Here is a 27,471-nt window from a genome sequence, read left to right as displayed (position 1 = left end):
GGAGAGAGGAGAGCTTTAGCATGCATTGATGTGTTACTCGTTTCAGCTGCCCAGGAAGCAATTGTGTGTTATCAGTACAAATTGTATTTTATTTTAGATAGGGGTCACTGCAGGATCAGGCTGAGATTTCAAGTCACTGGAAGAAACTACTTGGAGTAGCTACACACCTGATCTGCTCTCAAAGGCCTGCCTGTGTCTTTACACAGTTATCCAGTAATTCCTGGGCCTGTTGAAGCCCTGCTTTATACCACAGAGTTTGTGATATTTTCCCAGGATGTACAGGCTGCTAATAATGAAATATTTGCAATCTATTAATATTTATTCTGTCTGTTGTTGCAATTTTAGCTGCTTTAGTTTTGCTGACTGAAAGATGACAGGCTTGGCATGATTTTGTCTTTAAAGAAAGACTTCTTCATTTTCAAAAAGACTTTTTCCTGGTGATTAAATCCAGGCTAATGCCAAGTCCATGCACTTGAGAGGGTATTGGGTAAGTATTGAGGAGAGTCATGCAGAGGCCAGGCATACTTCATCCTAAGAAGTTACTTTATAGAGATCTGGGAATAATACTGCTGTTCTTGGTTCCACACAGATGGTACCAGACAGGAAGAAGTGGAAGGTGAGCTCAGTGAGGAAGAACGCTGGTTTGGAAATTCTTCAGAAACTCCTTCAGAAGCATCATATGGAGAAGTCCAGGAGAACTTTAAGTTGTCTCTTGAGGACAGAATCCAGGAGCAGTCCACTTCCCCAGATACTTCTTTGGGAAGTGCAACTCCTAGCAGCAACACAGCAGAGCTAGGATCCATTGAAAATGAGGCACCCAGAGACACGTTACAGAACAAAGAGCACCTTTCTCCTGATGTGCCATCTCTGTGTGATGAAGAACCTCCTGGTCCAAATAAGCCTCTGAGCAGTAACCTGAGGCGGCTGCTGGAGGCTGGCTCCCTCAAGCTGGATGCTGCTGTTGCAGTCAATGGCAGAGTTGAGTCTCCTGTAAATCTGAGCTCAAATGTCTCCTTCTCTCCACCTGCTGCTCATCATGCCCAGCAATTAAGTGTTCTTGCCAGAAAGCTTGCTGTGAAACAGGAGCAAAGTGACCAATACAATGCAAGTAGTCACTTTATATGGAATCAAGGTGAGTGGTTGCCAAACTCAACCACCACCTGTGGTTTGTCCCCCGATTCAGCTATCCTGAAACTGAAAGCTGCAGCCAATGCTGTTCTGCAGGACAAATCTCTGTCAAGGACTGAAGACACTATAAGATTTGAATCCTTTTCTTCACCTTTTAGTTCTCAGTCAGCCAGCTCCACATTAGCAGCTTTATCTAAGAAAGTGAGTGAAAGAAGCATGACTCCTGGGCAGGAGCACCCACCTCCAGCTAGTTCTTTCCTTTCTCTGGCTTCCATGACCTCTTCAGCTGCCCTTCTCAAGGAGGTTGCTGCAAGGGCTGCAGGCACCCTGTTGGCTGAAAAGAAGAAATCACTGGTGGCTGAGGAGCCCCTGCAGCTTTCGGAGATAAAGCAAGAGAAAGCAACTCCACCACAGTCTTTGGAATTACTGTTGCTGCCAGTCCCGAAAGGAAGAGCATCCAAACCCACGAGTACAGGTATGGATATAGTCTGAGCTGCTAAGTAGAATGTGTTTGTCTTGATAGAGACTTATGTAGCACCTCTTCAATGAGTCTGGATTTGTTTTGATTCCCAAGTATTATGAGAGTAAGAAATAGGTACTTTAGGTAAGCAATAAAAAAGCCTTTTAAAAATGCCACTTGAGGACCAAACCGTCACAGCTATTTCCGTATTTGAAAGACATGAGTGTGCAGGTTAGTGCTTTTTTATCATCATTATTCCATACAATGGCATTTCTCCCTTTTACCAAGTTCAGAGTAAGTCCACAAGAACTATTTAATGGAGAAGATCAAAGAATCCCTGTTAGGGAGCTCACTGTATCAGTGAGCGTTTACAAAACCTGTGCTTTTGAAATATTTGGACAAGGGAGAATTCTCCCTCCTGCTGTCTCTGCCACAAATGGACTTTTGTATCATCACTTACTACCCTGTCCTAATTTACCACAGAAGATTATTATGTTGCCACTTTTCATTACATTTTTTTTTTTTTGCAGTAGTTTGGTATTTTATAATCCTTTGTGATTAAAAAAAGAGTGAACTGCATTTCTCTTTATTTGCCCAACAAAAAACATGTTACACTTCTGACTTCCCTCCACTCATTCTAGCTATCAGCAGTCAAGGAATCAGGCTTACAGGGAGTAAGAAGAAACAGCTTTCAAGAACTGGCAAGCCATGCAGGGAAATTTAAATGATCCATCTTCAAAATATGGGAAAATAAGGCTTCTTTCATCTCTTTCTATGAAAAGTTCACATCATGGATTCATGTATCTGGTGGAACACACAGCTTCAGGTGTCATCAGGGTTCTCCCTGTAGTGCACTCCTGCTCTAGGGGGGAGGGAAGCATGTCAGCTCTCTTCATAAGAAGCACAAATTGGTTCAGTGCATAAGAGCTTTATCAGGGAGTTTTCTCAGGAGCACTGGCTTGGCTGCAAGCATAGAAAGACAGTGCACAGACACAGAGCCTGACATGGGCTTGTATCATTGCACTGCTGTCCTTCTGGCCTAACCTTTTTGTTGAGAGGTTTTACAGGTTCTGATTGGACCCTGTGCAGCTCTTGGTGCAAACTCACAGGGTAGAAGCCATTGGAGGGACAGCAGTGACCATTTCCCTCTTGGAAGAGGAGGGGAAGGGATTCAGTGTGGGGCCAGCATTTTGCTCTGAGTTACATGTGTTCTGCAAATGCTTTGCTGCTATATTTTGCTAAGACAATTAAAGTGTCAGACTATTCTTGGCATGGGTCTGACTTAAGGTTTTCATTAGTTTAGATGAAACCCTTTTTATAATAGAATCATAGAATGCACTGGGTTGGAAGTGACCTCCAAAGGTCATCTAGTCCAACTCCCCTGCAGTAAGCAGGGACATCCTCAACTAGATCAGGGGTTTTGGAGTAACATAAGCTAAACCAAGAAGAGGTCCTTTTGTGTGGGAATAGGAATCCCCACACTGGCTACACCACAGTGTGACTGTGGGCATTCAGTTGAATGTAACTTCCCCCTGAAGACTGGCCTTCATGTAGGAAAGGCAGCAATGGATAGACAAGGAGTGAGGTTAGAATTTATTTGAAGTTACTGGCTTTTTCCCCAGCTGGAAATCAACTATTCACAGCACAAATTTTTACTGGGGAAACATGAATGGTTGTAGTAAAATCCAGGCTCTGTGTTTGACCAACAAAGTGGGGGATCTGTCTGTGCAGCTATACTAGGGGACTGCTCTGTACCAGCACATTCATGTGCTGGCACTTCATAAACTTGCTCTGATGCAGCAAATTCCTAGCGACTGTTCCCTTTGCTGAAGGCCCAAGCATACTGTGCTGCTAGAAGATAACAATGGGGGGTGACTGCCTCAGGTCCTTGGTAACCAAGGAACAACTATTCATTTTCTTATGATATATGGGACTAGTATCCCAAGAGGAAGGGTGTTTCCTTTCAGTTCATACACACTGGGCCAATGCCAGTTGGCATCCCAACAAACTTCCTAGTGTAAACTCGTAACAAAAGTGCTTGAAGTCCATTTTCTGATATGCTATTGAGTTTTTCCTTTCTAAATAACAAACTCACTGAAAACAGAAAGCAAGCTGCTGGTTAGCATATCTGGATGTTGGTTATGGAAAACCAGACTCCTTGGTTCCTTCAGCCATGGAGAAAAGCAGCTTGCAAGAAGAGGTCGCTGTTTAGTGACCTTTGATTGAAGGCTTCTCTCCTATAACAGTTAAGTAGGGCAGCTGAGTGTGTGTGTTTGCCATGAAAATAAATGCCACACATTCCTGATTCCTTTTTGCACCTGTGACCTTATGGCACTGAAGGCAAACTATAGTACTTAATTTTGTAATGTTTTCTCTTTTTGTGTCTGTCTGATTGCTCCTTGAGACACCGGGGTTAATTTTTTTTCCTCTAGTTCCCAGAATAAGGCATCTTTTCCTAGCAGGCATAGCTTGAGAGGTTTGGGGTTGTTTTTTCCCTCCTCTCATTCTTTGAACTTTTAAGGCACTAGTGAGTTTGCTTTGTTTTTAGGAATCTGATTCACTTACCCACTAGCAACATCTAGCTTTGGTTGTGAGATCAATACTCAGTGAGATTAATTGCATGTCGACAAGTAAGAAACAGCAAAGATGGAGGCTATTTGAAGAGGAGTAAGTTAGTAGCATGCATATGCCTGCTGCTCTTTTGTCCACTGCATTGAGCTCTTTGCTCAGGATGGTCTCAGGGAAGAAGCTGGAGCCATGGCTTACCAGAGTGTAGTCATCTCCAAAACAGCATGTCAGGTCTGGTGGACCTAATCATTGCTTGCACTGTGAAGTGAGACAGAGAAGAGTAACTTTGCTGTCAGTCTGTTAACAATGCCAGTTTTATGAAATGCTCACCTGTTAGGGATGAGATTTAAAAGGAAGCCTGGAATCTCTGTAAGGCTCTGGTGTCATTTATTAAAGTGTGTGGGTGGCAGACCCTTGTTTCACTGATTAGCTCTTGCTTGGTGTAACTTGCTGCCTGTCATGTGTGCGGCGTCGTTCCTGAAGCTTGTTTGGGGAGCGCCGGCTGACTGGGGTCACTTTCCAGCTAATTGACACCGTGTGACATAAAAAAAGACATCAATATAAAGGAAGGAAAGCCAAAGCCTACAATGAATGTTAGCTCTTTACTACATAATGTTAGCACTTTACTACCTAAATCTCAGCACGAAAAAGACAATCGTTGTCTGTCTCCTGCTGTTTGGGAAGAAGTAAAGATACTTAAAATCTGAAGCACAGGCAATTATAGCATTGGGTTTGGCTTATCCTTAGAGGTGCAGAGAGGGGTGACAATTTGATAATATGTTGAGTGTGATAGAATATTTCAGAGGGAGAATTTCAGCACTGTCAGAAATGCATGCTTTGACAATGTGTCCATTTTTTTTGTACTTACATCATGACTAATCTAATCAGTTAAATTACAGTGGCTTTGTTTCCTACCTACTAGTATCATCATAGTAGTATCATAGTATCAGTCAGGGTTGGAAGGGACCACAAGGATCATCTAGTTCCAACCCCCCTGCCATGGGCAGGGACACCCCACACTAGATCAGGCTGCCCAGAGCCTCATCCAGCCTGCTCTTAAACACCTCAACCACCTCCCTGGACAACCCATTCCAGGGTTTCACCACTCTCATGGGGAAGAACCTCCTCCTCACATCCAGCCTGAATCTCCCCACCTCCAGCTTCATTCCATTCCCCCTAGTCCTATCACTACCTGCTATCCTAAGAAGTCCCTCCCCAGCCTTCCTGTAGGCCCCCTTCAGATACTGGAAGGCCACAATGAGGTCACCTCGGAGCCTTCTCTTCTGCAGACTGAACAGCCCCAACTCCTTCAGTCTGTCCTTGTAGGAGAGGTGCTCCAGCCCTCTGATCATCCTCATGGCCCTTCTCTGGACACCTTCCAGTACCTCCACATCCCTCTTGTAATAGGGGCTCCAGAACTGGACACGGTGCTCCAGGTGGGGTCTCCCCAGAGCTGAGCAGAGGGGGAGGATCACCTCCCTTGCCCTGCTGGCCACACTTCTCCTGCTGCAGCCCAGGATCTGATTGGCTTTCCAGGCTGCAAGTGCACACTGAGAGCTCATGTTGAGCTTCTCCTCCACCAGCACCCCCAAGTCTCTCTCCTCAGGGCTGCTTTCCAGCCAGTCACTGCCCAGCCTGGATTTGTGCCTGGGATTGCCTCGACCCAGATGCAGGTCCCTGCACTTGGTCTTGTTGAACTTCATGAGGTTAGCTTGTGCCCATCTCTCCAGCCTGTCAAGGTCCCTCTGGATGGATCCCTTCCCTCCAGCGTGTCTGCTGCACCACACATCTTGGTGTCATCAGCAAACTTGCTGAGGGTGCACTCAATGCCACTGTCCATGGCACCCACAAAGATGTTGAACAAGCCTGGTCCCAGGACTGATCCCTGAGGGACTCTGCTTGTCCCTGGCCTCCACTGGGACATGGAGCCATTGACAGCCACTCTGGGTGCGGCCATCAAGCCAGTTCCTTATCCATCTGGTGGATAATAGCAAGAATTGTATTTTAGGATATGGTAATGTGTTTTTTTTCTGGAGGTTTTTATAATTTAGTTCCTCATCAAGGGAATTTGGTATTTGCTATATCCTTATCAGCAGGAAATAACTGATAATAATGAGAGAAAATATTCAGAGAGAATTTTGTAATAGCAGGATACACATTGCTGAGCTCTGGGTGTTTGAAAGTAGTGTGTCTTTTACAGTGAGGAAAAAGACTTCCCATTCCATGGTCTTTATAAGAATCAGAGGAAATTGTGGTGAGAGGATGAATGGCTGGTTAGGTGTGTGAAGTTATCAGCCTTCAGCCTTGCAATGGTTCCCCACTTGGTCAGCTAGCCGTATTTGCCTGATAAACGCCACCAAATCCTTTTCTTATCTGAAGTGATTTGGTCCACAAAGCAGAGTGCAAACATTTAGGAAGGCAGTGGATTTAAAGCTCTGGCAGCTAGAGGAGCAGAAGGAAAGCCACGAGCTGAAGACCCCTGATGGCTGAAGCTGCAGCAGCACCTGCTTGAGCCATAAGTAAATAATTTGAACAGCAGGAGTTCTGAAGTCATTCACTCCTGGAGTTAAATATACTTGATATGCAATGCCAGCATGCTTTTCAGCTATGTTGTGGGGTGCTCCATGCCCTCTAACCTGCTCTCTTGCTGGCTAACCATCCCATATGGACATGGATCATCTTTTAACAGTAAGCATATTTTTCATACCCTACTGCACCTGGCCTTTGATAGGAAATGAAGCTGCAAAGTGATGATTATGAGAGACATCCATCTCAGTTCAGTGAAGTTATAAGGAACATAAGGACCAAGTGACGCAGAGTCACAGCTCTTACTGATTAGCCAAAGGATGTTTGGGATATTAACCTTTATAAATTATGGTGACCTTTCTTAAAGGGAAAATAACTAAATTAAGGAGAAAAGGGCTATGAAAGGACAAGGAAGTGGAATTTCTGGTATATGTTGTTGTTTAACTGAGGTGGCTCTTTGCAGATGAAATTCTAGCACTGAAAAATGGTTTCTTGAGTATATTTACAAGGGGAAAGTACTCAACAAGTGTCTGTAAATGGTCCTCTCTTTCTGTTCTCCCTTCTGCTAAGCCTCAGAAGAAGAAGGAGGAAAACCTTTCCAGTGTCCAATCTGTGGTTTGGTTATCAAGAGGAAGAGTTACTGGAAACGGCACATGGTCATTCACACAGGTTTGAAAAGTCATCAGTGTCCGCTCTGTCCGTTTCGCTGCGCACGCAAGGACAATCTCAAATCACACATGAAGGTAAGGGAAGTGTTTGCTGGCAGTCAAAACATTTGCATCATCAATCAAAAACATTGCAGTATAACAAACCTGTTGCATTTGCATTGGCAATGACAACATTTCCCTAGTTGTACTGCTGGTGATGCTTCTGTTTAAATAGCCCATAAAGAGAGAAAGAAGTAACTCTTCCCCTCCCACCCCATTCTTGTCCCTGCTTTGTAAAGGACATCCCTGTTATTCCCTACAGAAATTCCCTGCTGCCTTTTTTGTTTGGTTGGGTGTTTTTTTCTCTTTTTGGAATTGCTATTTGCAGGTTGAGGGCTTGTCCCTTCTTTTGTGGCATGGTGATTTCCATAGGTACTACAAAATTGATGCCTAGCTGAAGCCTTTGTGCTCTTTTCGGCTCCCCACCTAACACAAACCCCTTCATTAGATGAGCCCATGTCCTTTTAAAACAGCCCCCTTCTACAAACATGTAACATGCAGTCATAATACAGCTGTTGTTATCAAGTAATGCTCAGCTAGGTGTCACCAGGATCCAGAGTCAGGCCCAGAGCTGCTTGGCACAATGTAACAGATTACAACCTCCTTATCTTACAAGATCTGAAGTCTTCTCACTCAGTGCAGTCCACTCATGGAGGTCATGATGGACTCAGTGGTCTTTGCTGGTAAAACTGCTCCCTGCTTATGCTGAAGGCACTTGTCTTGCAAAACTATATGGCCTGTCTTTGTTCTGTTGTCCTTGTTACAGTCTTGTGGAGAGATGTAAAAAACTCACAAGAATCCAAAATGTCATGTTCTACATGGTGATGAGGAAGGGGCAGGTTAGTCATGTGTCCAACAGTGCCAAACATCATTTGAACTCCCTTTGATGAAAGTGTAAATTCATAGGAAGATGCAAAATAACACCCCCCCCAACCATTTATTTTTTCCTGTTATGTAAAACTACTGCTTTTAAATCTGTGTGTAAATAAGTATCAGATTATAATAACCAACAGTGTTCAACATCAAATGAATACACAGCTCAGCCAGGAGCTGCTGAGGACACAGCATTCTGGTTATGCCAGTCAGATGTTTCACTTTGTTGTCCTAGGATCCTTTGGGAGCTGCCTGGCCTTATCTCCTTCCTAGCAGTCAACACATGAAGGCAGAGCTTCCTCTAGCTCTCTACCTCTCTCTGTTTCCCCATGTGTCAACTGCAGGTATAGGTGAAGAGATGTTTTGTAGAACTGAAAAGGCTGCTCAGAATGAGGATGCTGGGCTGGTGTTTGTCATTCATTGTAAGCCAATTTTGATTCTAGGATGCTATCACAAGCCAAGCTTTTTTCCTTTATGATGCTGTCCTGACTTGAGCTAGAACAGAGCTAAATCTGTTCAGTGATTTTACTCTTCAGCTCAGTCTCTTCTAAAGTAACTGCACTTTCTGAAGTTCAGGGCATGTTTTTGCACACAGCATCTGCTTCTAGCAGTGACAGTGCTGATGTTTAGAGTTACTGCCAAACACTGGTGTGCAGAAGGGCTCTTGCTTAGGCCTGCTCCTATAGAGACCAATTCACTGCTCAATCTTGTGTGCTGTGTTGGGGGTGCAGAGTACAAGGCTGCACCTGTGGGGAGAAGTGGGCAGAAGAAGTGACCCTAAACTGACCAACCAGGGATTCCATCCCATGGATTTCATCCTCAGCATAAAGCTGAGGGATCACCAGGCTGGTGTCCAAGAAGGACTCTGTTCTGCCTTTGACCCTGATCTGTGGTGGCTACAGGCTCTGCAGGAGAGACAGACAAGGGAGGAGGGATGGAGGGCTGGCCCTGTACATCAGGGAGACTCAAGACACCATGGGACTAGAGAATAAGGATGGTTGGATTGAGAGCCTGTGGGTGAGAATTAGAGGGAAGGCCAACAAGGCTGACATCCTGGTTGAAGGCTGTTATAGACCACCCAATCAGGATGAAGAGGTTGATGAATTATTCTATAGGCAGGCAGAGGCTGTCTCAAGATCACCAGACCTTGTTCTTATGGGTGAGTTTAACCTGCCTAATATCTGCTGGGAACTTAACACAGCAGAGAGGAGGCAGTCTTGAAGGTTCTTAGAGTGTATGGAGGATCACAGAATCACAGCTCCTGTGTGAACCTACCAGGGGTAAGGCTTTGCTTGACCTTCTGTTACCAATAGAGAAGGGCTGATGGGAGATGTGGTGGTTGGAGGCTGTCTGGGGTCCAGTGACCATGAGATAATTGAGTGTTCAATATGCACTCAAGCTAAGAGGGGCGTCCACAAAACTTCCACTCTGGACTTCTGGAGGGCAGACTTCAGGTTACTTAAGGAACTAACTCAGAAGGTACCTTGGGAAACAGCCCCTAAGAACAAAGGGGTCCAGGAGGGTTGAACCTACTTCAAGAAAGAAATCTTGAAGGCTCAGGAACAGGCTGTGCCAATGTGCCAGAAGATTAGCTGCTGGGGCAGATGGCCAGCCTGGATGGGAAATGAACTTCTAAAGGAATTAAGGGTTAAAAAAGAGAGTGTGCCATCTTTGCAATAAAAGGAGAGGTAACCCATGAAATGTTTAAGGATGTTGCTAGGTCATGCAGGAAAAAAAATAGAGAGGCAAAAGCCCATTTAGAGCCTAGACTGGACAACAAAAAATGCTTTTATAAATATATTAATGGCAAGAGAAGGGCAAGGACAACCTCCACTCCTTAGTGGACATGGAGGGGAATATTGTAACAAAGGATGAGGAAAAGGCAGAGGTACTTAACACCTCCTTTGCCTCAATTTCCAATAGCAGGACAGGTTGCCTTCCAGACAATTGGCCTCCTGAGCTGGCAGATGGAGTAAGGGAGCAGTATAGTTTCCCTGTGGTCCAGGAGAAATCAATTAGAGACCTGCTCAGCCACGTGGATCCCCACAAGTCCATGGGACCGGATGGGATCCATCCTAGGGTACTGAGAGAGCTGGCAGAGCTGGCTGATGAGCTGGCTAAGCCTCTCTCCATCATTTTTGAATAGTCCTGGCTCACTGGAGAGGTCCCAGATGACTGGAAGCTGGCCAATATGATGCCCATCCACAGGAGGGTTCAGAAGGAGGATGGTTTAGTTGATTAGATGGTGTTGGGTGATAGGTTGGACTTGATGATCTTGAAGGTCTCTTCCAACCTGGTTAATTCTGTATTCTGTGTGTTCCTGAATCTGGTTCCCGTCTGCTGCTGGGTCCAGCCTGGAACTTCCCCAGCGCCTGCTCACAGCATCAGTGGTAACAGTGACACCATTGCCATCAGGGGGACTGGGTTCCATATCATTTTTGTATCTGTTTGCACATACTTCATTTTGTTGTTATTATTTTCATTAAAGCTGTTTTGGATTTCTTTTCCATCCCGTAAGTTTCTTTCCCTTACTACATTTCTCTTCCCCTTTGGGCAAGAAGGAGGAACCAGGGAACTACAGGCCAGTCAGTCTCACCTCTGTGCCTGGAAAGATCATGGAACAGATCCTCCTGGAGTCACTACTCGCTCAAAAGAATAGTGAAGAGGTGATTGGGAACAGTCAGCATGGCTTTGCCAAGGGCAAATCCTGCCTGACCAACCTGGTGGCCTTCTATGAGCAGGTGACAAAATTAATAGACGAGGGGCGAGCAACTGATGTCGTTTACCTGGACCTGAGCAAAGCCTTCGACACTGTCCCACACCACATCCTGGTCTCCAAACTGGTGACACATGGGTTTGATGGGTGGACCACTAGATGGATAAGGAACTGGCTTGATGGCCGCACCCAAAGAGTGGCTGTCAATGGCTCCATGTCCCAGTGGAGGCCAGTGACAAGTGGAGTCCCTCAGGGATCAGTCCTGGGACCTGTCTTATTCAACATCTTTGTGGGGGACATGGACAGTGGCATTGAGTGCACCCTCAGCAAGTTTGCTGATGACACCAAGCTGTGTGGTGCAGCAGACACGCTGGAGGGAAGGGAGGCCATCCAGAGGGACCTTGACAGGCTGGAAAGGTGGGCTCAGGCCAACCTCATGAAGTTCAATAAGAGCAAGTGCAGGGTCCTGCATCTGGGTCGAGGCAATCCCAGGCACAAATACAGGCTGGGCAGTGACTGGCTGGAGGGTAGCCCTGAGGAGAGAGACTTGGGGGTGCTGGTGGACAAAAGGCTCAACATGAGCTCTCAGTGTGCACTTGCAGCCCGCAAAGCCAATCAGATCCTGGGCTGCATCAGGAGAAGTGTGGCTAGCAGGTCGAGGGAGGTGATCCTCCCCCTCTACTCAGCCCTGGTGAGACCCCACCTGGAGTACTGTGTCCAGTTCTGGAGCCCCTATTACAAGAGGGATGTGGAGGTGCTGGAACGTGTCCAGAGAAGGGCCACGAGGATGAGCAGAGGGCTGGAGCACCTCTCCTATGAGGACAGACTGAGGGAGTTGGGGCTGTTCAGTCTGCAGAAGAGAAGGCTCCGAGGAGACCTAATTGTCGCCTTCCAGTATCTGAAGGGGGCCTACAGGAAGGCTGGGGAAGGACTTCTCAGGATATCAGGTAGTGATAGGACTAGGGGGAATGGAATGAAGCTGGAGGTGGGGAGATTCAGGCTTAATGTGAGGAGGAGGTTCTTCACCATGAGAGTGGTGAAACCCTGGAATGGGTTGTCCAGGGAGGTGGTCGAGGCCCCGTCCCTGGGGGTGTTTAAGAGCAGGCTGGATGAGGCTCTGTCCAGCCTGATCTAGTGTGGGGTGTCCCTGCCCATGGCAGGGGGGTTGGAACTAGATGATCCTTGTGGTCCCTTCCAACCCTGAATGAAACTATGAAACTATGAAACAGACAGCATCTGTCACATGTTTAGTGGCCAGCTCAGCCCTGACCCATGACAGCTGAGTCTCAGTTTTCAGGTTTTGTTTTCTATTGATAAGGCTGACAGGTAAAAACCTGTTGAGGTGCTTTGTCCAGCCGCACTCCTCAAAACCTAATATTTTTCTCCTAGGCAGCATAACTACAAGTTGAAGCATCTCTTCATAAGCTTTTCTAGGCACTTTTCTTTGAAAGTGGTTATTTAGAGATTTGATTTCCATGAGTAGCTTGTGTGTGTCCATATAGGTCTTCCTTATTGTGTGTATCATTACATTAATGAGTAATATTTGTGTGGTAGTTACAACATGTCAAACTGACCCAGAATACAACGTTGCCAACGCTTTTGGTATCGTGTCCCCTGCTAGAGAAAACCTAAATAGAGAGCTGGATTGATTCCAGCCCTGACCCATATTCAAATCTACATGTGCTACCCACCATGTTGATGAAGCATTCTTCCAGTAAGGGCACTTTGCCAGGACCAACTCACAACTGGAGGCGAGGAAGTGAGAGGCAAGAAGGGAAGCAGAAGGAAAGTTTCCACACAGACACACAATGAACAAGGGAGGCTGAGGAGACTGCCTTTTAAGGCACAATTGTGTTATCTGCAGTTGTTATATTGCATTTAAATTTCACAGTGTGGTGGGATGGAAGGTAAGGCCGAGAAGCCTCCTCCCTTCCCCCTTTGTAAAGTAAAAGGGAAAAAAAAAAAAAAAAAAAAAATTGAAGGGAAAAGAAAAAAAACTCGCAAGCTGAATTAGCAAAGCAGTGGAGCTATATTTACAAAGCGATGTAGGGTTTGCAGGGGATTATTTACAAATTTACAATATCTGCAATATATACAAAGATATACAACAGAGTAACACAGAAATGAGAGTGACCCCCCTCTGGACAGAGGGGGTTCCCCACCTCCGCTCTCCCCTCTCTCCCCCCTTTCCCCAGAGTGGGATAGGAAGAGAGAGAAAAGAGAGGAAAGAAAAAAAATGTTAGAAGCAGTTTGTGTTAATTGGAAAAGAGTTAATACAGGCCTGTTATCTGTTTTTCTCTCAAGGCCGGAGCCTTGGCAGAAAGCCCAGGACAGAAAGCTGTTGCCTGAAGAAGAGGCGGAAGCAAGACTGATAGAAAAGTCGTGGAAATGTCCAGTATAGTCCCAGCTCAGAAGTGCTTCCTCCCACTCATCCAATGAAATTAGTTTAGACTATTCCTTCCGTTTACCAACTTCCGTCCACCATATTCTCTTTCTTAAGGGGGCAACGTCAACCGGCCACAGTCCACCCCTTCTAAACAATTTCATTGGTTGTTCATACTGTCCATCTAATCCAAAACGATATTTACAGTTCGTGAGTAAAGTTCATAGTCCATTCCGGCTATGCTCAGATGTAGATGATTCAAAAGTCCAAGAAAATCAGAAAATGAGAAAAATGGAAAACAGTTCATTTCTTCACCGATGAAGCGAAGAAAAGGGAAACAGGGATTCTCAGGGTCTCTTAGTTGACTCAGGGCTCTCAGGGATCTCAGGGTTCGTGCACCGTAGATTCCTCATTGATTCTTCCTTTGAACGCGATGTAGCTGTACAGCAGTTCAAAGTTAACCTCTTTCAGCTAAAGTTAAATTTCTTTGTGGAATACACTGAATTTCACCATTCTCTTGCATTACCCAATAAGTGTGACCCGGACCTTCAGCTGAAACCACCCCTCGGACAGGTTTAGCCTCTCCTGAGGGTGAGAATACCCAAACAGTTTTACCTAACAGATTCTTTTCTCTAACAACAGGAACTCTATCACCTTCTACTTTCCGTAGCAAATCTGAATGTGCAGGTCCAGCTCGGTTCACTGAGCCTCTACTATTTACCAGCCAGGTTGCTTGTGCTAAATGTTTTTCCCAGTTTTTCAAAGATCCACCTCCCATGGCTTTGAGAGTGGTCTTCAACAAACCATTGTAGCGTTCAATCTTCCCTGAAGCTGGTGCATAGTAGGGAATGTGGAATATCCACTCAATACCGTGCTCTTTTGCCCAGCTCTTTACAAGGTTGTTCTTGAAATGAGTTCCGTTGTCTGACTCAATCCTCTCTGGAGTTCCGTGTCTCCACAGGATTTGTCTCTCCAGACCGAGAATGGTGTTGCGTGCAGTTGCATGTGGAACTGGATAAGTTTCCAACCATCCAGTGTTTGCCTCTACCATAGTAAGCACGTATTGCTTACCAGAACGAGAACGTGGTAGAGTGATGTAGTCAATCTGCCAAGCTTCACCATACTTGTACTTGGACCATCTGTCACCATACCACAAGGGCTTAAGACGTTTTGCCTGCTTAATAGCAGCACAAATGTCACAGTCATGGATGACTTGCGTGATAGCATCCATGGAAATGTCTATGGATCTGTCACGAGCCCATTGGTATGTTGCATCTCTGCCTTGATGTCCTGACGAATCGTGAGCCCACCGAGCTAAGAATATCTCACCTCGGTGTTTCCAGTCGAGATCAAGATTAGAGTCCATGTCTACTTGAGAAACTCTTGCAGCTAGATCTGCCTGATGGTTGTGTTGTTGTTCCTCAGTAGCTTTGCTCTTAGGAATGTGAGCATCGATGTGTCTCACTTTCACTGGAATTCTCTCGATTCGGTCAGCAATGTCCTGCCACAGGTTGGCTGCCCAAATGGGTTTTCCTTTTCTCTGCCAACCACTCTTTTTCCAGTTCTTTAGCCAACCCCATAGAGCATTGGCTACCATCCATGAGTCGGTGTAGAGATAAAGCTTTGGCCATCTCTCACGTTCAGCTACGTCGAGAGCTAGCTGGACAGCTTTTACCTCTGCGAACTGACTGGATTCTCCTTCTCCATCTTTCGCCTCTGCAACTCGGCGTGTTGGACTCCACACTGCAGACTTCCACCTTCGCTTGTTTCCAACAAGACGACAGGAACCGTCTGTGAACAAAGCATATTTCTTTTCATCATCAGAAAGGTCATTGTAAGGAGGAGCTTCCTCAGCACGAGTTACTTTCTCCTCTGGAGGTTTAGCACAGTTGATGCCTTCAGGCCAACTTGAGATCACCTCCACTAGACCAGGTCTTTCAAGATTTCCCATTCGAGCTCTCTGTGTTATCAGAGCCATCCACTTAGACCATGTTGAGTCTGTGGCATGATGTGGTGTGGATCCTTTGCCTTTGAACATCCAATTCAAAACTGGTAATCTGGGAGCTAGAAGAAGTTGTGATTCAGTTCCAATCACTTCAGAAGATGCTTTTACTCCTTCATAGGCAGCTAAGATTTCTTTCTCTGTTGGAGTATAATTAGCCTCTGAACCTCTGTAACCTCGACTCCAGAAACCAAGAGGTCGTCCACGTGTCTCACCTGGAGCTTTTTGCCACAAGCACCAGGTTGGACCATTGTCACTTGCAGCCGTGTACAAAATGTTCTTAATGTCTGGACCATCTCGGACAGGTCCCAGACCCATTGCTTGAATTACCTCTTGCTTTATCTGGTCAAAGGCTGCTTGTTGTTCAGGTCCCCAGTGGAAATGGTTTCTCTTTCGAGTCACATCATACAGAGGTTTCACAATCTGACTGTATCCAGGAATGTGCAGTCTCCAAAATCCCACTATCCCCAAGAAACGTAGGGTCTCTTGCTTGTTTGTGGGACTTGCCATGGTAGAGACTCTATTTACCACATCCACTGGAATGTGTCGGCGTCCATCCTGCCACCGCACTCCCAGAAACTGAATCTCTGTGGTAGGTCCTTTCACCTTGTCTCGCTTGATGGCAAAACCTGCATTCAGAAGAATGTCAATGATTTTGTTACCTTTCTCGAAGACTTCCTCAGCAGTTTTACCCCAGACGATGATATCATCGATGAACTGGATGTGTTCTGGAGCACCGCCTTTCTCCAGAGCATCGTGGATCACTGCATGACAGATGCTTGAGCTGTGGATCCAGCCCATTGGCAGCCTGTTGAAAGTGTACTGGATTCCTCTCCAGGTGAAAGCAAACTGAGGCCTGCATTCCTCTGCTATGGGAATAGAGAAAAATGCATTAGCAATGTCTATGGTAGCATACCATTTGGCCTCTTTGGATTCCAGCTCATACTGTAGCTCCATCATGTCTGGTACTGCTGCACTCATAGGTGGTGTCACTTCATTTAGGGCTCGGTAGTCTACCGTCAGACGCCAGTCTCCATTCTGCTTCCGCACAGGCCACACTGGACTGTTGAAAGGTGAATGAGTTTTGCTGACGACTTTCTGACTTTCCAACTGACGAATCAGATTCTGAATGGGCAACAAAGAGTCACGGTTGGTTCTGTATTGTCTGTGATGCACAGTCTGAGAAGCAACCGGCAATTTAATGTCCTGTATCTTATGTTGTCCCACAACTGCAGATTCATCAGAAAGCTCAGGTCTGGCAGATAGCTTCAATTTTTGTCCATCAATTTCTATTGAAGCTACTCCAAAAGCCCATTTGTAACCTCTAGGGTCTTTGAAACGCCCTTCTCTCAGAAAATCAATTCCCAAAATACAAGGTGCATCAGGTCCGGTCACAACTGTATGCTTCCTCCATTGTTTACCAGTTAAACTTATATTAACCTCTACCTTACTTAACTCTTGAGATCCACCAGTGACTCCCAGAATAGTTATAGACTCCGATCCCTGATAATTTGATGGTATTATGGTGCACTGAGCTCCTGTGTCAACCAAGGCCCTGTACTTCTGAAATTGTGAAGTGCCAGGCCACTGGATGTACACATCCCAATAGATTCTGTTATCTCTGTTATCCCTCTCCTCCCCCTGGCGGGAGGCAGGGCACCCCTAGTTATGGGGAACATGCGCACATGTGCATTGCACATATTGTGCAGGGTTATAACTTTGCATGTTATAACTGGAGCCACTGTTGGAGCCATAAGAGTCGTTCTGGGGAACTGTGGAAGTAACAGCTACCCTTCTGGTATTGCTACCTTGGGTTCTGCCACTTTGCAATTCCCTCAGTCTCCTGAAAAGATTAGAAGTTGGTTGACCATCCCAGCGGTTCATGTTCTCACCAAACTGATCACGCAGAGTTATCCAAATAGTTCTACGTGATTGCCTTGGTGGTCTGTTTTGGAATGACCTGTTTTGGAATGTCCTGTTTTGGAATGACCTCCTTGGAGGACGTGTATTCCTCACAGATGAAACTTGTACCCATCTGGAGGGAGAATTGAAATTATCCTTCTGTGCCAATTGGTATATGGAATCTTTTAACTCTTTATCTCAATTGGGAGAGTGGTGGAGGTAACATTCCTGTATCTCACTGGCCATAATAAATTAATACATTTTCCATACCATAATTTAACTCTATACATAACCCACATATAAATTGTCCGCACCAAATATTTACCCAGGTAATCCAAAATCAAACCCAAACAATACCTGTAAACCAGAGCCCCAAAAATTGAAAAGAATAATCGCTCCACAAACCACAATACCTTCATGTTTGCTAATTCAGCTGGAAAACACTAAATCAATCAAATAATAAATTAAACTAATTATCTGCCGCACGTTGGGTACGCCAATAAAAAAAAAATGTGGTGGGATGGAAGGTAAGGCCGAGAAGCCTCCTCCCTTCCCCCTTTGTAAAGTAAAAGGGAAAAAAAAAAAAAAAAAAAAATTGAAGGGAAAAGAAAAAAAACTCGCAAGCTGAATTAGCAAAGCAGTGGAGCTATATTTACAAAGCGATGTAGGGTTTGCAGGGGATTATTTACAAATTTACAATATCTGCAATATATACAAAGATATACAACAGAGTAACACAGAAATGAGAGTGACCCCCCTCTGGACAGAGGGGGTTCCCCACCTCCGCTCTCCCCTCTCTCCCCCCTTTCCCCAGAGTGGGATAGGAAGAGAGAGAAAAGAGAGGAAAGAAAAAAAATGTTAGAAGCAGTTTGTGTTAATTGGAAAAGAGTTAATACAGGCCTGTTATCTGTTTTTCTCTCAAGGCCGGAGCCTTGGCAGAAAGCCCAGGACAGAAAGCTGTTGCCTGAAGAAGAGGCGGAAGCAAGACTGATAGAAAAGTCGTGGAAATGTCCAGTATAGTCCCAGCTCAGAAGTGCTTCCTCCCACTCATCCAATGAAATTAGTTTAGACTATTCCTTCCGTTTACCAACTTCCGTCCACCATATTCTCTTTCTTAAGGGGGCAACGTCAACCGGCCACACACAGAGACAGGCACTTTAGAAAACAAACACTGAAATAGTTACAGTGTGGAATTGTATTAGGTTTTGAGACAAATTATAGTAAAGTGTGGCCAGCAGGTCGAGGGAGGTGATCCTCCCCCTCTACTCAGCCCTGGTGAGACCCCACCTGGAGTACTGTGTCCAGTTCTGGAGCCTCTATTACAAGAGGGATGTGGAGGTGCTGCAGCGTGTCCAGAGAAGGGCCACAAGGATGAGCAGAGGGCTGGAGCACCTCTCCTATGAGGACAGACTGAAGGAGTTGGGGCTGTTCAGTCTGCAGAAGAGAAGGCTCTGAGATGACCTAATTGTGGCCTTCCAGTATCTGAAGGGGGCCTACAGGAAGGCTGGGGAAGGACTTCTCAGGATCTCAGGTAGTGATAGGACTAGGGGGAATGGAATGAAGCTGGAAGTGGGGAGATTCAGGCTGGATGTGAGGGGTAAGTTCTTCCCCATGAGAGTGGTGAAGCCCTGGAATGGGTTGTCCAGGGAGGTGGTCGAGGCCCCGTCCCTGGGGGTGTTTAAGAGCAGGCTGGATGAGGCTCTGGCCAGCCTGCTGTAGTGTGGGGTGTCCCTGCCCATGGCAGGGGGGTTGGAACTAGATGATCCTTGTGGTCCCTTCCAACCCTGACTGAAACTATGAAACGCGTAACCACAAGTTTGGGCCCTTGTTTCCAGGAGTCTAGGGGTAGCATCTCAGCACTTCATTCTGGTATTGTAGTGTGGTTTCTGGGGGTGCTGAGGATGCTGAAAATGAAGCTGGACAAAATCAGTGGGTACCTAAGCGGTGTCTTGTCCAAGAAGGCAGTAAGGGCTGTGCTTGTGTCCTATCTATTTATCTAAAGATATATTCAGTTTGACTGTGTTGTTTTCTCCTTGAGAGAGACTCCTGCATACTTTTTCTGGAGAAAGCAGTGGAAAGGGTTGGCCTAATTCACCAAGATGTATTCATGCTTTTCTGTTTCCTGGTAAGGAAGTAGGGATTGAATTTCTCTCAGAGCAATACCACAAGCATCAGTCAAACTTCGGCCAATTGGTGTCTTTGGATCATGCATGTGTCTTCCTCAGCAATTGGTGGATGGGTAGGCTGTGAGATCATACAGAAATGTTCCAAGAGAGCAACAGGATATTAGCCTGAGCACTTGGAAGGGGCAATGAGGAAGAGGAGCATATGGCCAAAAATAACATCTAAAAATGTTGCCTGTGCTGCTGTATAGGCATAAGGCAGAACGAGGCGAGCCAGCCCTGCTAGTGGTGGAAAAGAAGCCTGGCAAGGTGAGCACGTGCTGGTGTGACAGAAAATGAGGAAAGGGAAGGTTTAGCTTAACAGAAAAATAAAATGCAATGGTAAGTAGGTCATGTGATACTCAGCCACAGGATCCTTCTGCTTCTCTTCTTTATGAAGAGGGACCATGCAGTGAGACCTCAGATTAATGTTCCTGGGTAATGGAAAATGGGTTATAATCAGCCTCCTGATTAGGGAGAGACCATTAATTACATGATAGAGGGAATGAGGAAAGGCCGTGAAGAACATAGCCTTCAGTGATTTGCTTTTCCCTCTTTCCTCCTCAGCTAGGGTCAGACAACTGAAGAAGCATTCCTGATCCATCTTGGTGAAGTTGTGGGCAGGCTATGTTAAAGCATCTTCCCCATATTGGCAGAAAGAGGTTGGCTATGTTTTATGGGAAGATCTTTTGTTTAGTTTGGCTCAGGCTAACCTTAAAGAGCCCTGGGAGGTGCCTGTGATTCCATTACCTCCTCTCAGCTGAGGGAGGTAAAGTAAACTTGCACAGATTTTTCAACAAGGGAAGTCTGTGTCCCAGGTCTCAGACAGGTGCCTGCCATAAGTGACTTCAAACATCTGCCTTTAAATCTTGTCACTTCTTGCACATGAGACAAGGATAAGACAGGACACCTTCAGGGTTTTGGAATGTCTAGTCCAGTCCAGCCCTGCAGAGAGGTGTGGTTTTTTTCACCTTTGCTTTCAAGCAAAGCAAGGAAATGGTTTCAAAAAGAAAATACTATATAAATAACCTCCATGTCCTGAGGGAAGGGATTATATCAAAACTAGCCCTGTAGCTCTAGACTTTTGAAAGTGCAATATTTTAAATATAAGGGGACTTGTCAGAAGGCAGCATGAGATCGAAAGGAAAGAGGTTGAGATGCTGGAAGGTGTCCAGAGAAGGGCAACAAGGCTGGGGAGAGGTCTGGGGCACAGGGCTGTGAGGAGAGGCTGAGGGAGCTGGGGTTGCTTAGCCTGGAGAAGAGGAGGCTCAGGGGAGACCTTCTTGCTGTCTACAACTCCCTGCAGAGAGGTTGTAGCCAGCTGGGGGTTGGTCTCTTCTCCCAGGCAAGCAGCTCCAGAGCAAGAGGACACAGTCTAAAGCTGTGCCAGGGGAGGTTTAGGCTGGATGTTAGGAAGAAATTCTTCCCAGCAAGAGAGATTGGTCACTGGGATGTGCTGCCCAGGGAGGTGGTGGAGTCTCCATGCCTGGAGGTGTTCAAGAGAGGCTTGGATGTGGCACTTGGAGCCATGGTTTAGTTGATCAGATGGTGTTGGATGATAGGTTGGACTTGATGATCTCTGAGGTCTTTTCCAACCTGATTAATTCTATTCTATTCTATTGTGCAAAAAGCAGAGGGCACATGACATGCAAAATGGAGACCTCTCAAGTGTAGTCAAAGGCAGTCACAGAGGAAGTCATTTTACTCTTAAAGAGATTGAAAATCAAATCAAACAAAACATTAACAAACCCAAACCACCAGCCAAATGGCCAGGCTGTAGTAGTTGCTGGTTGCAGTAGTTGCTTAAACACATGCCCACCATGGGAAAGTTAATCCACTTGAAAGTTGGTGAGGCAAAAAACCCCTAAAACTGTAGTAAGCAAAGGAAAAAGTAGTATTTAGGTCACAGTAAGTAAGTAAAAAGTGAGTAGCCAGAAGCAAATCTAGCAGTGAATAGCTTTAGCACCCCAACCCCCTTGTATTCTGATTTTGCTTAGACATGAAAGGTCTCAGAAAAAAACCCAAACATTTCCTCTTATTCTGCTGGCTTAAAACATAACAACAACAAAAAAACCTCTGTTAAGTCCCACAAAAGAGAAGGCAAATGCCAGTCCTTCCCTTCCTGTCCCTCATAATTAGGAGAGAATAGAATAGAATAGAATAGAATAGAATAGAATAGAATAGAATAGAATAGAATAGACCAGACCAGGTTGGAAGAGACCTTCAAGATCATCGCGTCCAACCTATCAACTAATCCAACCCACCTAATCAACTAACCCATGGCACCAAGCACCCCATCAAGTCTCCTCCTGAACACCTCCAATGATGGTGACTCCACCACCTCCCTGGGCAGCCCATTCCAATGGGCAATCACTCTCTCTGTGTAGAACATCTTCCTAACATCCAGCCTAAACCTCCTCTGTTGCAGCCTGAGACTGTGTCCTCTTGTTCTGGTGCTGGCTGCCTGGGAGAAGAGACCAACATCCATTATTATGAGTCTGTGCAAAGGGCTACCTCAGCTTTAAGGAAGGAGAAAAGACCTAATCACCATGTGCCTGTGTCACCATTTCCCTCACCCTTACTTGTCCCTGTTCAGTGGGATCACACGGATCTGTAACTGTGGTGCAGATGTACTGGCCAGTGTGTACTCCCCATGACTTCAACTGGCTGTCAGATCAGCAGGGACATTGCTTTTATGTATGAAAAGAGGCTTTAAGAATCTGCTTATGATACCAGACATTTTAGTATGTCAACTGAAAAATGTGACTGAGAAAAGCACATGAATGATGTGATATGATAGAGACATGTGGTTCCTGTAGGAGAAAATCATGCGTTCTTCTGCTAAGATGTTTTGAGCATGTCAGGAAAATCATGGACTTCAGAATCAGTTTAAATGTATTTGGTCTTTAAAAGAAGCCTTTGGCAGAGCCTCTCACTGAGGAGCTGCCAAATAAATTAAGCAATGTGATGCACTATGGCAGATTAGGAAGTTCACCGAGAGACAGTAAAACAAAGGGTAGGAAGGAATTAGGGATTGTAAGCGTGACAAAAGGCTAACAGAGGGGTGTTCCATTACTGAGAGTGGAACTGGGCAGACTTTAGCCAATGTGGTCTGCACAGGATGATGACTGGGTAAGAGAATTGTAAATGATACAACCAACCTTATGTGCATGAATCAAGATTAGAAAAGGCATAGCTTGAGGGAGAACAAAATGGGTCTGGCTGACAGGTAAACAAGCGGGCAAATGAAGTTATTGTTGACAAATACAAGGTACTGCACCTTGGAAACAGGAGTCTAATCATGCACCTGGCTGTCTGATACAATGAACTGTAACTTCTCAGGGGAAGATAGCAGGGTATCATTGCAGACACTTCAATGAAAACCTTTCCTTGGCATGGGCAGCAGTGGTTAAAAAAAGTGCATTGGGTATTTGGGTGTCTGTAGAATAAACCAGGACTAACACAGAAAATACTACAATGCTGTTACTAACATACGGTGTGCTGCTGCTTACCATACTCACTTCTGGTCACAGCATCACACAGACACCCCAGAAATGGAAGGGATTTTAAAAGCTGGCAATGCAAATAACAAGTGGGATGGCAGGAACTCCCTTTGAAGAAAGAAGCTGTAGAGGATGGGACAGCCATATATAGAAAGGAAGTGGGATCAAAATACTGCATGTGATGGGAGAAGATAAATTCAGTGGCCTCTTTCTTTTTTTGTGATTAGAGAATGAGGAGGCAGCAAGAGGAAACTGAAAGAAAAACTAAAATCAAACATAAATAAAAAAGATCAGTAGGTAATTTGTACCCAAGTCCTCCCACTAGGCTGTAAGTTCATGAGGAGTCCATAGCTCTGTGGAATATTATTGCATACATCATATCAAGCACACACAGGAAAAGCTATAGAATCAGAAACCATCTGAGACTGGGCAGACTTGGGGCGGGGGGAGAGGGGTTAAAATAAAGATGATACAAGCACTTTGCACAGTCAAGAGAATATCCACAGTCCTTCAGCGTTTCTGACACAGATCGAAGAGTAGTTTCATGTGATTTTCAGAGAGCCATTCTCCATGAGCAGGTTGTGCATGGTGGTTTGTGGCAGTGTAATTCAGAGAGGTCCAAATCTAGCAGCAGCTGAGCTCAGCGTTGGACTTTGGAGAATACCTGTCAGCTGCCCTCTTGTCTCCTCCTGCTTGTGGTTCTAGTGGGAGCAGCCTGCATGAGTCTAAAGAGGATGTCTGATGGTTTGGGTAGCATTAGCAACAGAATAAGAGCCATTCTCTGTCTCATGGAGGGAGGAGGCAGCTTTTTGCACTGTGACACTGTGTGACCTGGATCTCCTCCGTGGCTTTCTGTGTAGCTCTACAGGGTTTCTTGTTTCTTATAATACAGCCTGTAGTTGCTGCCTTGACTTTTCCCTCCACATAGCATAGAATGGCAACTTCTTGGCTCCTGTAGGCTGCTATTGAATGAGAAAATAAGGGATAGTTTTCCTTTACTTTAATTCTTTTCTGCTGTTTCTAATTCTGTTCAATTTTTTTAAATGGCTATTATTTACTTTTGAGAATTAAATAAAAGTCTTAAAGTCTTACAGTGCAGCTGGGCCCAGGATATTGAGGGCTAAATATTTGGCTTAATGTTTCATATCTTTTTCTATAGACTTTTTTTCCCCCCCCCTTTCAAAACTCTAAATATTTGAATATGAATTCTGTCATTCCTTGGCTACAAGTTATAAATGTAACTTTATTTCATAAATGTACTTTATTTTATAATAAACCCATTGGTGATGCTGCTGTTGTCTTTGGGGAGGAGCAAAGTCCAAATCAGATGAATCAGTCCTGCCTGTTCTCATCTGTTCTCCAAAGGTACTGCAGGGGTGGCATGCCATAGTCCTGGAGAGAGAAGGTAACTCCCACACAGACTCTGCCACCTGACTGTCAGTGACAGCCTTCAGAAGGCATCATATTGATGATTGTGATAAGGGGCCTCTAGAAGAAGTGGTTAAATATGTGGGCAAGGAACTGTTGACTGAAGGGGATCCTGGAGAGAAACCCTGGCACACAAAATCTCAGTGGGTGTAAGAGATAAAGTTGCCATGGTGAGAGTGCTTGCTACCATTAGTACATCTCAGTGCTCTCCATGAAGAGCACTGCTGTGCTCCCAGACCATCCTGTTTCTAGTAGTGCAGATGGGCAATCTGTTTGGCATTTCCACTGTAACCTGTGAATATTTAGAACTGAAAGCACTGCTGTTCTGCTGCTAGGTTGTTACTTTAAAACTTAGGCTAGCATTAGCATCTAAATTTCCTTTTGTTGTTAGGTGCAATTATAAGATTCCAGAATTACCTTGTCTGTAAATGTCATGCTTATACAGCTCTGAGAATGTCAAACCTGTAAAGCTGCTGGCCAAGAGAAATTCTTTCTTGCTATCTGTGTAATACCTAATCTCCAGAGCCCTTGAACTACTGAATGAAAAGTTATACAGTACTAATGAAATGTGTCTCCACTAAATGCACCAAAGACTAAAGGACAGATATCTTTTCTTCACTCTTCAGCAGACCTGAATTCAGGTTCTGTGCATGTAAAGCTAGAAATGCTGGATGTGAGCTTGTGACTGAATTCCTCTTATTATACAGAGAATTAACGAGGCCAAATCTGCAACCATAGGAACCCCCAACCTGAATCTTGGCAGAGCTGTGTTTGGGAAGTGTTTCTGTTACCCCAGAGCTTGCAGCAGCTGTGCTGGGACTCTGGAGATCCATATCTCCGCTCTGCAGGAAACCTGAAAGTGCTGAAAGCCTTAGCTAAAGTGAGGATTTCCAGGTTCCATGGTGTAGAGCTGAGCTTTGATTAGAGCTGGAGCTTTCAGGTCTTTGGGGCTCCCAGGCTATAGCAGCAAGCCTTGGATCCCTGGCACAGCTGCTTCTGAGGCAAGCCCAGGGAGTGGGGTGTACAGCACGACTCAGTAGGGCAGTGGAATCTTGCCTTGTTTGCCAAGAGTTCCTCAAACCTCTCCATGTTTCAGGTGAAATATTTTGTGTTCAACAAATTGCCACTTTCCAACAAAAATCTGGCTCACTGAAATGTTTCCAGCCATCCCGAGTCACGAGTGAAAACGAATGTGTGGAGCTCAGGCTGGTGCCAGTTTGTCCTGATCACGTTTTCATCAATTAGTAAGGAACAAACGTATGCATCTGCCAGTAATTCTGCAGGGAGTAGCCTGGGGTGCTGCAGCTGGGATTTACAACTCATTTGGGAAGCTATAGGGGGGAAAACTTATCAATATACCTGCCACTAGTGTGCTGGGCTCAATTACTCCTTCTCTTTCATGAGTATTGTGTTAAACAAGGAAGAAGTGTGTAATAGTGTGTATATTTAGTTTATCTTAAATGAGAATGTCTGTTCAACTAGCATAGAAATGATTACAAATGGATGGAAGAATAGAGCTGTCTTTAAATGGTAATCAGGATCAGGCCTGAGGATGCTAGGCAGTGTAATCATGCAGGAGCACACAGTCTCCATGAGAAAGAGCCTGCAGTCAAAATATGAGGACAGTAAGAGTAACTGGGGTCGTTAGGTAACTGATAAATTACACTAAATGGCAACCCCCATCTCTCCTGTTTGTGTTTCACCATCACAGAGCTGTTTATTTTGGGGTCTAACTCATCTGCAACAAACTTTTTCAGTAGTGCCTTGGTGTTTTTTCACTCTGGTGACATGGGAACTGATGAGGGAGGCTGCTTTGCAGGTTGGTGTTTCCTGGGCTGCTCTGAACAATTGCTATGTATTAGGTTGCACAGAGTGATCAGGCTCAGTAGGTCATGTAACAGGCATGGGTTGGTGTGTTGGTTTCTTAGTGAAGAAAACTACTAGTTACAGCTTGGAAGTCTTTTTATGCACTGACAGTTCATCAGGATCTGGTTGTAAGGATTGTTTGATCCAGGGAAGCCTTCATCATTTCCATGCTGCAGAAACAGATGTTGCTGATTTTGAATATTTTGTTTTTGAGCCTGGTGTTTATGTTCTTTGAGTTATGTGTGAAAGAATCCTACTGTTCCTAGTGCCTGGCCTCTTCCCCAGTGCTCAGAAAGAGTTTGGTCATTAGTTAACCTTTTTGTTTTCTTTTTTAATGGTATTAGAAGTGGAGAGTTGAGACTTCCATGATGCTGTTAAACTGGTTTGTTTAATACATGCTTTTGTCTTTCACCTTTTGAACCAGGTTCATCAGCACCAAGACAGGGGTGAGACCTTTCAATGCCAGCTATGCCCTTTTACCTCCTCTCGCCACTTCAGCCTGAAACTCCACATGCGCTGCCATCAACATTTCCTTAGGACAGAATCCAAAGTGAAGGAGGAAGTACCAGAAACTGAGGTGAAGGGGTCCCCACAGCTAAACAGTGACTCCTGCACAGGACCACAGAAGGAAGGAGGTGGACCTGACCCTATGGGATCAGCATCTGTATCTAAAACACCAGATGTGGCTGGGCAGCCTAGTGGAGGTATTCCGCCTTTACTAGTGAAAGAGGAGCCCAAAGATGACAATGGCATCTCAGCTGCACCTTTTGCTCTTAGCACTGTCGACAGACCTCCCAACAACACGCAGCCGAAAGACTACTCTGACTTTGTGGCCAATACAGCATCAGCACTATTCAGCCAAGACATCTCTGTCAAGATGGCATCAGATTTTCTTATGAAGCTCTCAGGTAATTGAGCAGCAAGTGGCAGCATCAGCTGCTCCGTTATAGGATAAGAAACACCTTGTCTTGGGTTTGCTAATTCATGGAATTGCAACTTAACTTACAAGTTCCTGTTGCTTTTGGTAAGGAGAGGTGCATGATGGTGGGAAAAGGGCAAAATGGTGAGAGATGGGAGGGACTTTGTTTAATTGCAGGGGTTGGGAGTGAGAATTTTTTATCCAGGCTTTCATGTTCACTGGCAGTTACCTTGGCAGATCTTGTCTGGTGTGGTTTTTTAGGCGTGCCACACACCTGTAGTTCTAGTTTGAATTCCCTGAGCGTCACAAGCACCCAGCATGTTAGTGA

At 45.3% G+C, this 27,471-nt stretch overlaps 1 protein-coding gene across 3 annotated transcripts in view; it reads left to right on the top strand.

The window, feature by feature from the left end:
- ZNF827 (zinc finger protein 827) overlaps positions 1–27,471 on the top strand; it is a 113,880-nt gene that overhangs the window by 26,397 nt on the left and 60,012 nt on the right. For all 3 annotated transcript variants that reach the window (XR_010989283.1, XR_010989282.1, XM_068154073.1), the window contains exons 2-4: positions 590–1,603; positions 7,253–7,425; positions 26,649–27,132. Coding sequence is in view for 1 of the 3 variants with exons in the window: in XM_068154073.1 (XP_068010174.1) it covers positions 590–1,603; positions 7,253–7,425; positions 26,649–27,132 (1,671 nt within the window). In the remaining 2 variants the exon portion in view is untranslated. The remainder of the gene's footprint in view (positions 1–589; positions 1,604–7,252; positions 7,426–26,648; positions 27,133–27,471) is intronic.

This window comes from Melanerpes formicivorus, unplaced genomic scaffold (assembly GCF_026170545.1).
Source record: "Melanerpes formicivorus ecotype bairdi unplaced genomic scaffold, bMelFor1.0.p_v2 SCAF_27, whole genome shotgun sequence".
Classification (NCBI taxonomy): Eukaryota; Metazoa; Chordata; class Aves; order Piciformes; family Picidae; genus Melanerpes; species Melanerpes formicivorus.
This window is presented reverse-complemented; position numbering and strand designations above follow the sequence as displayed.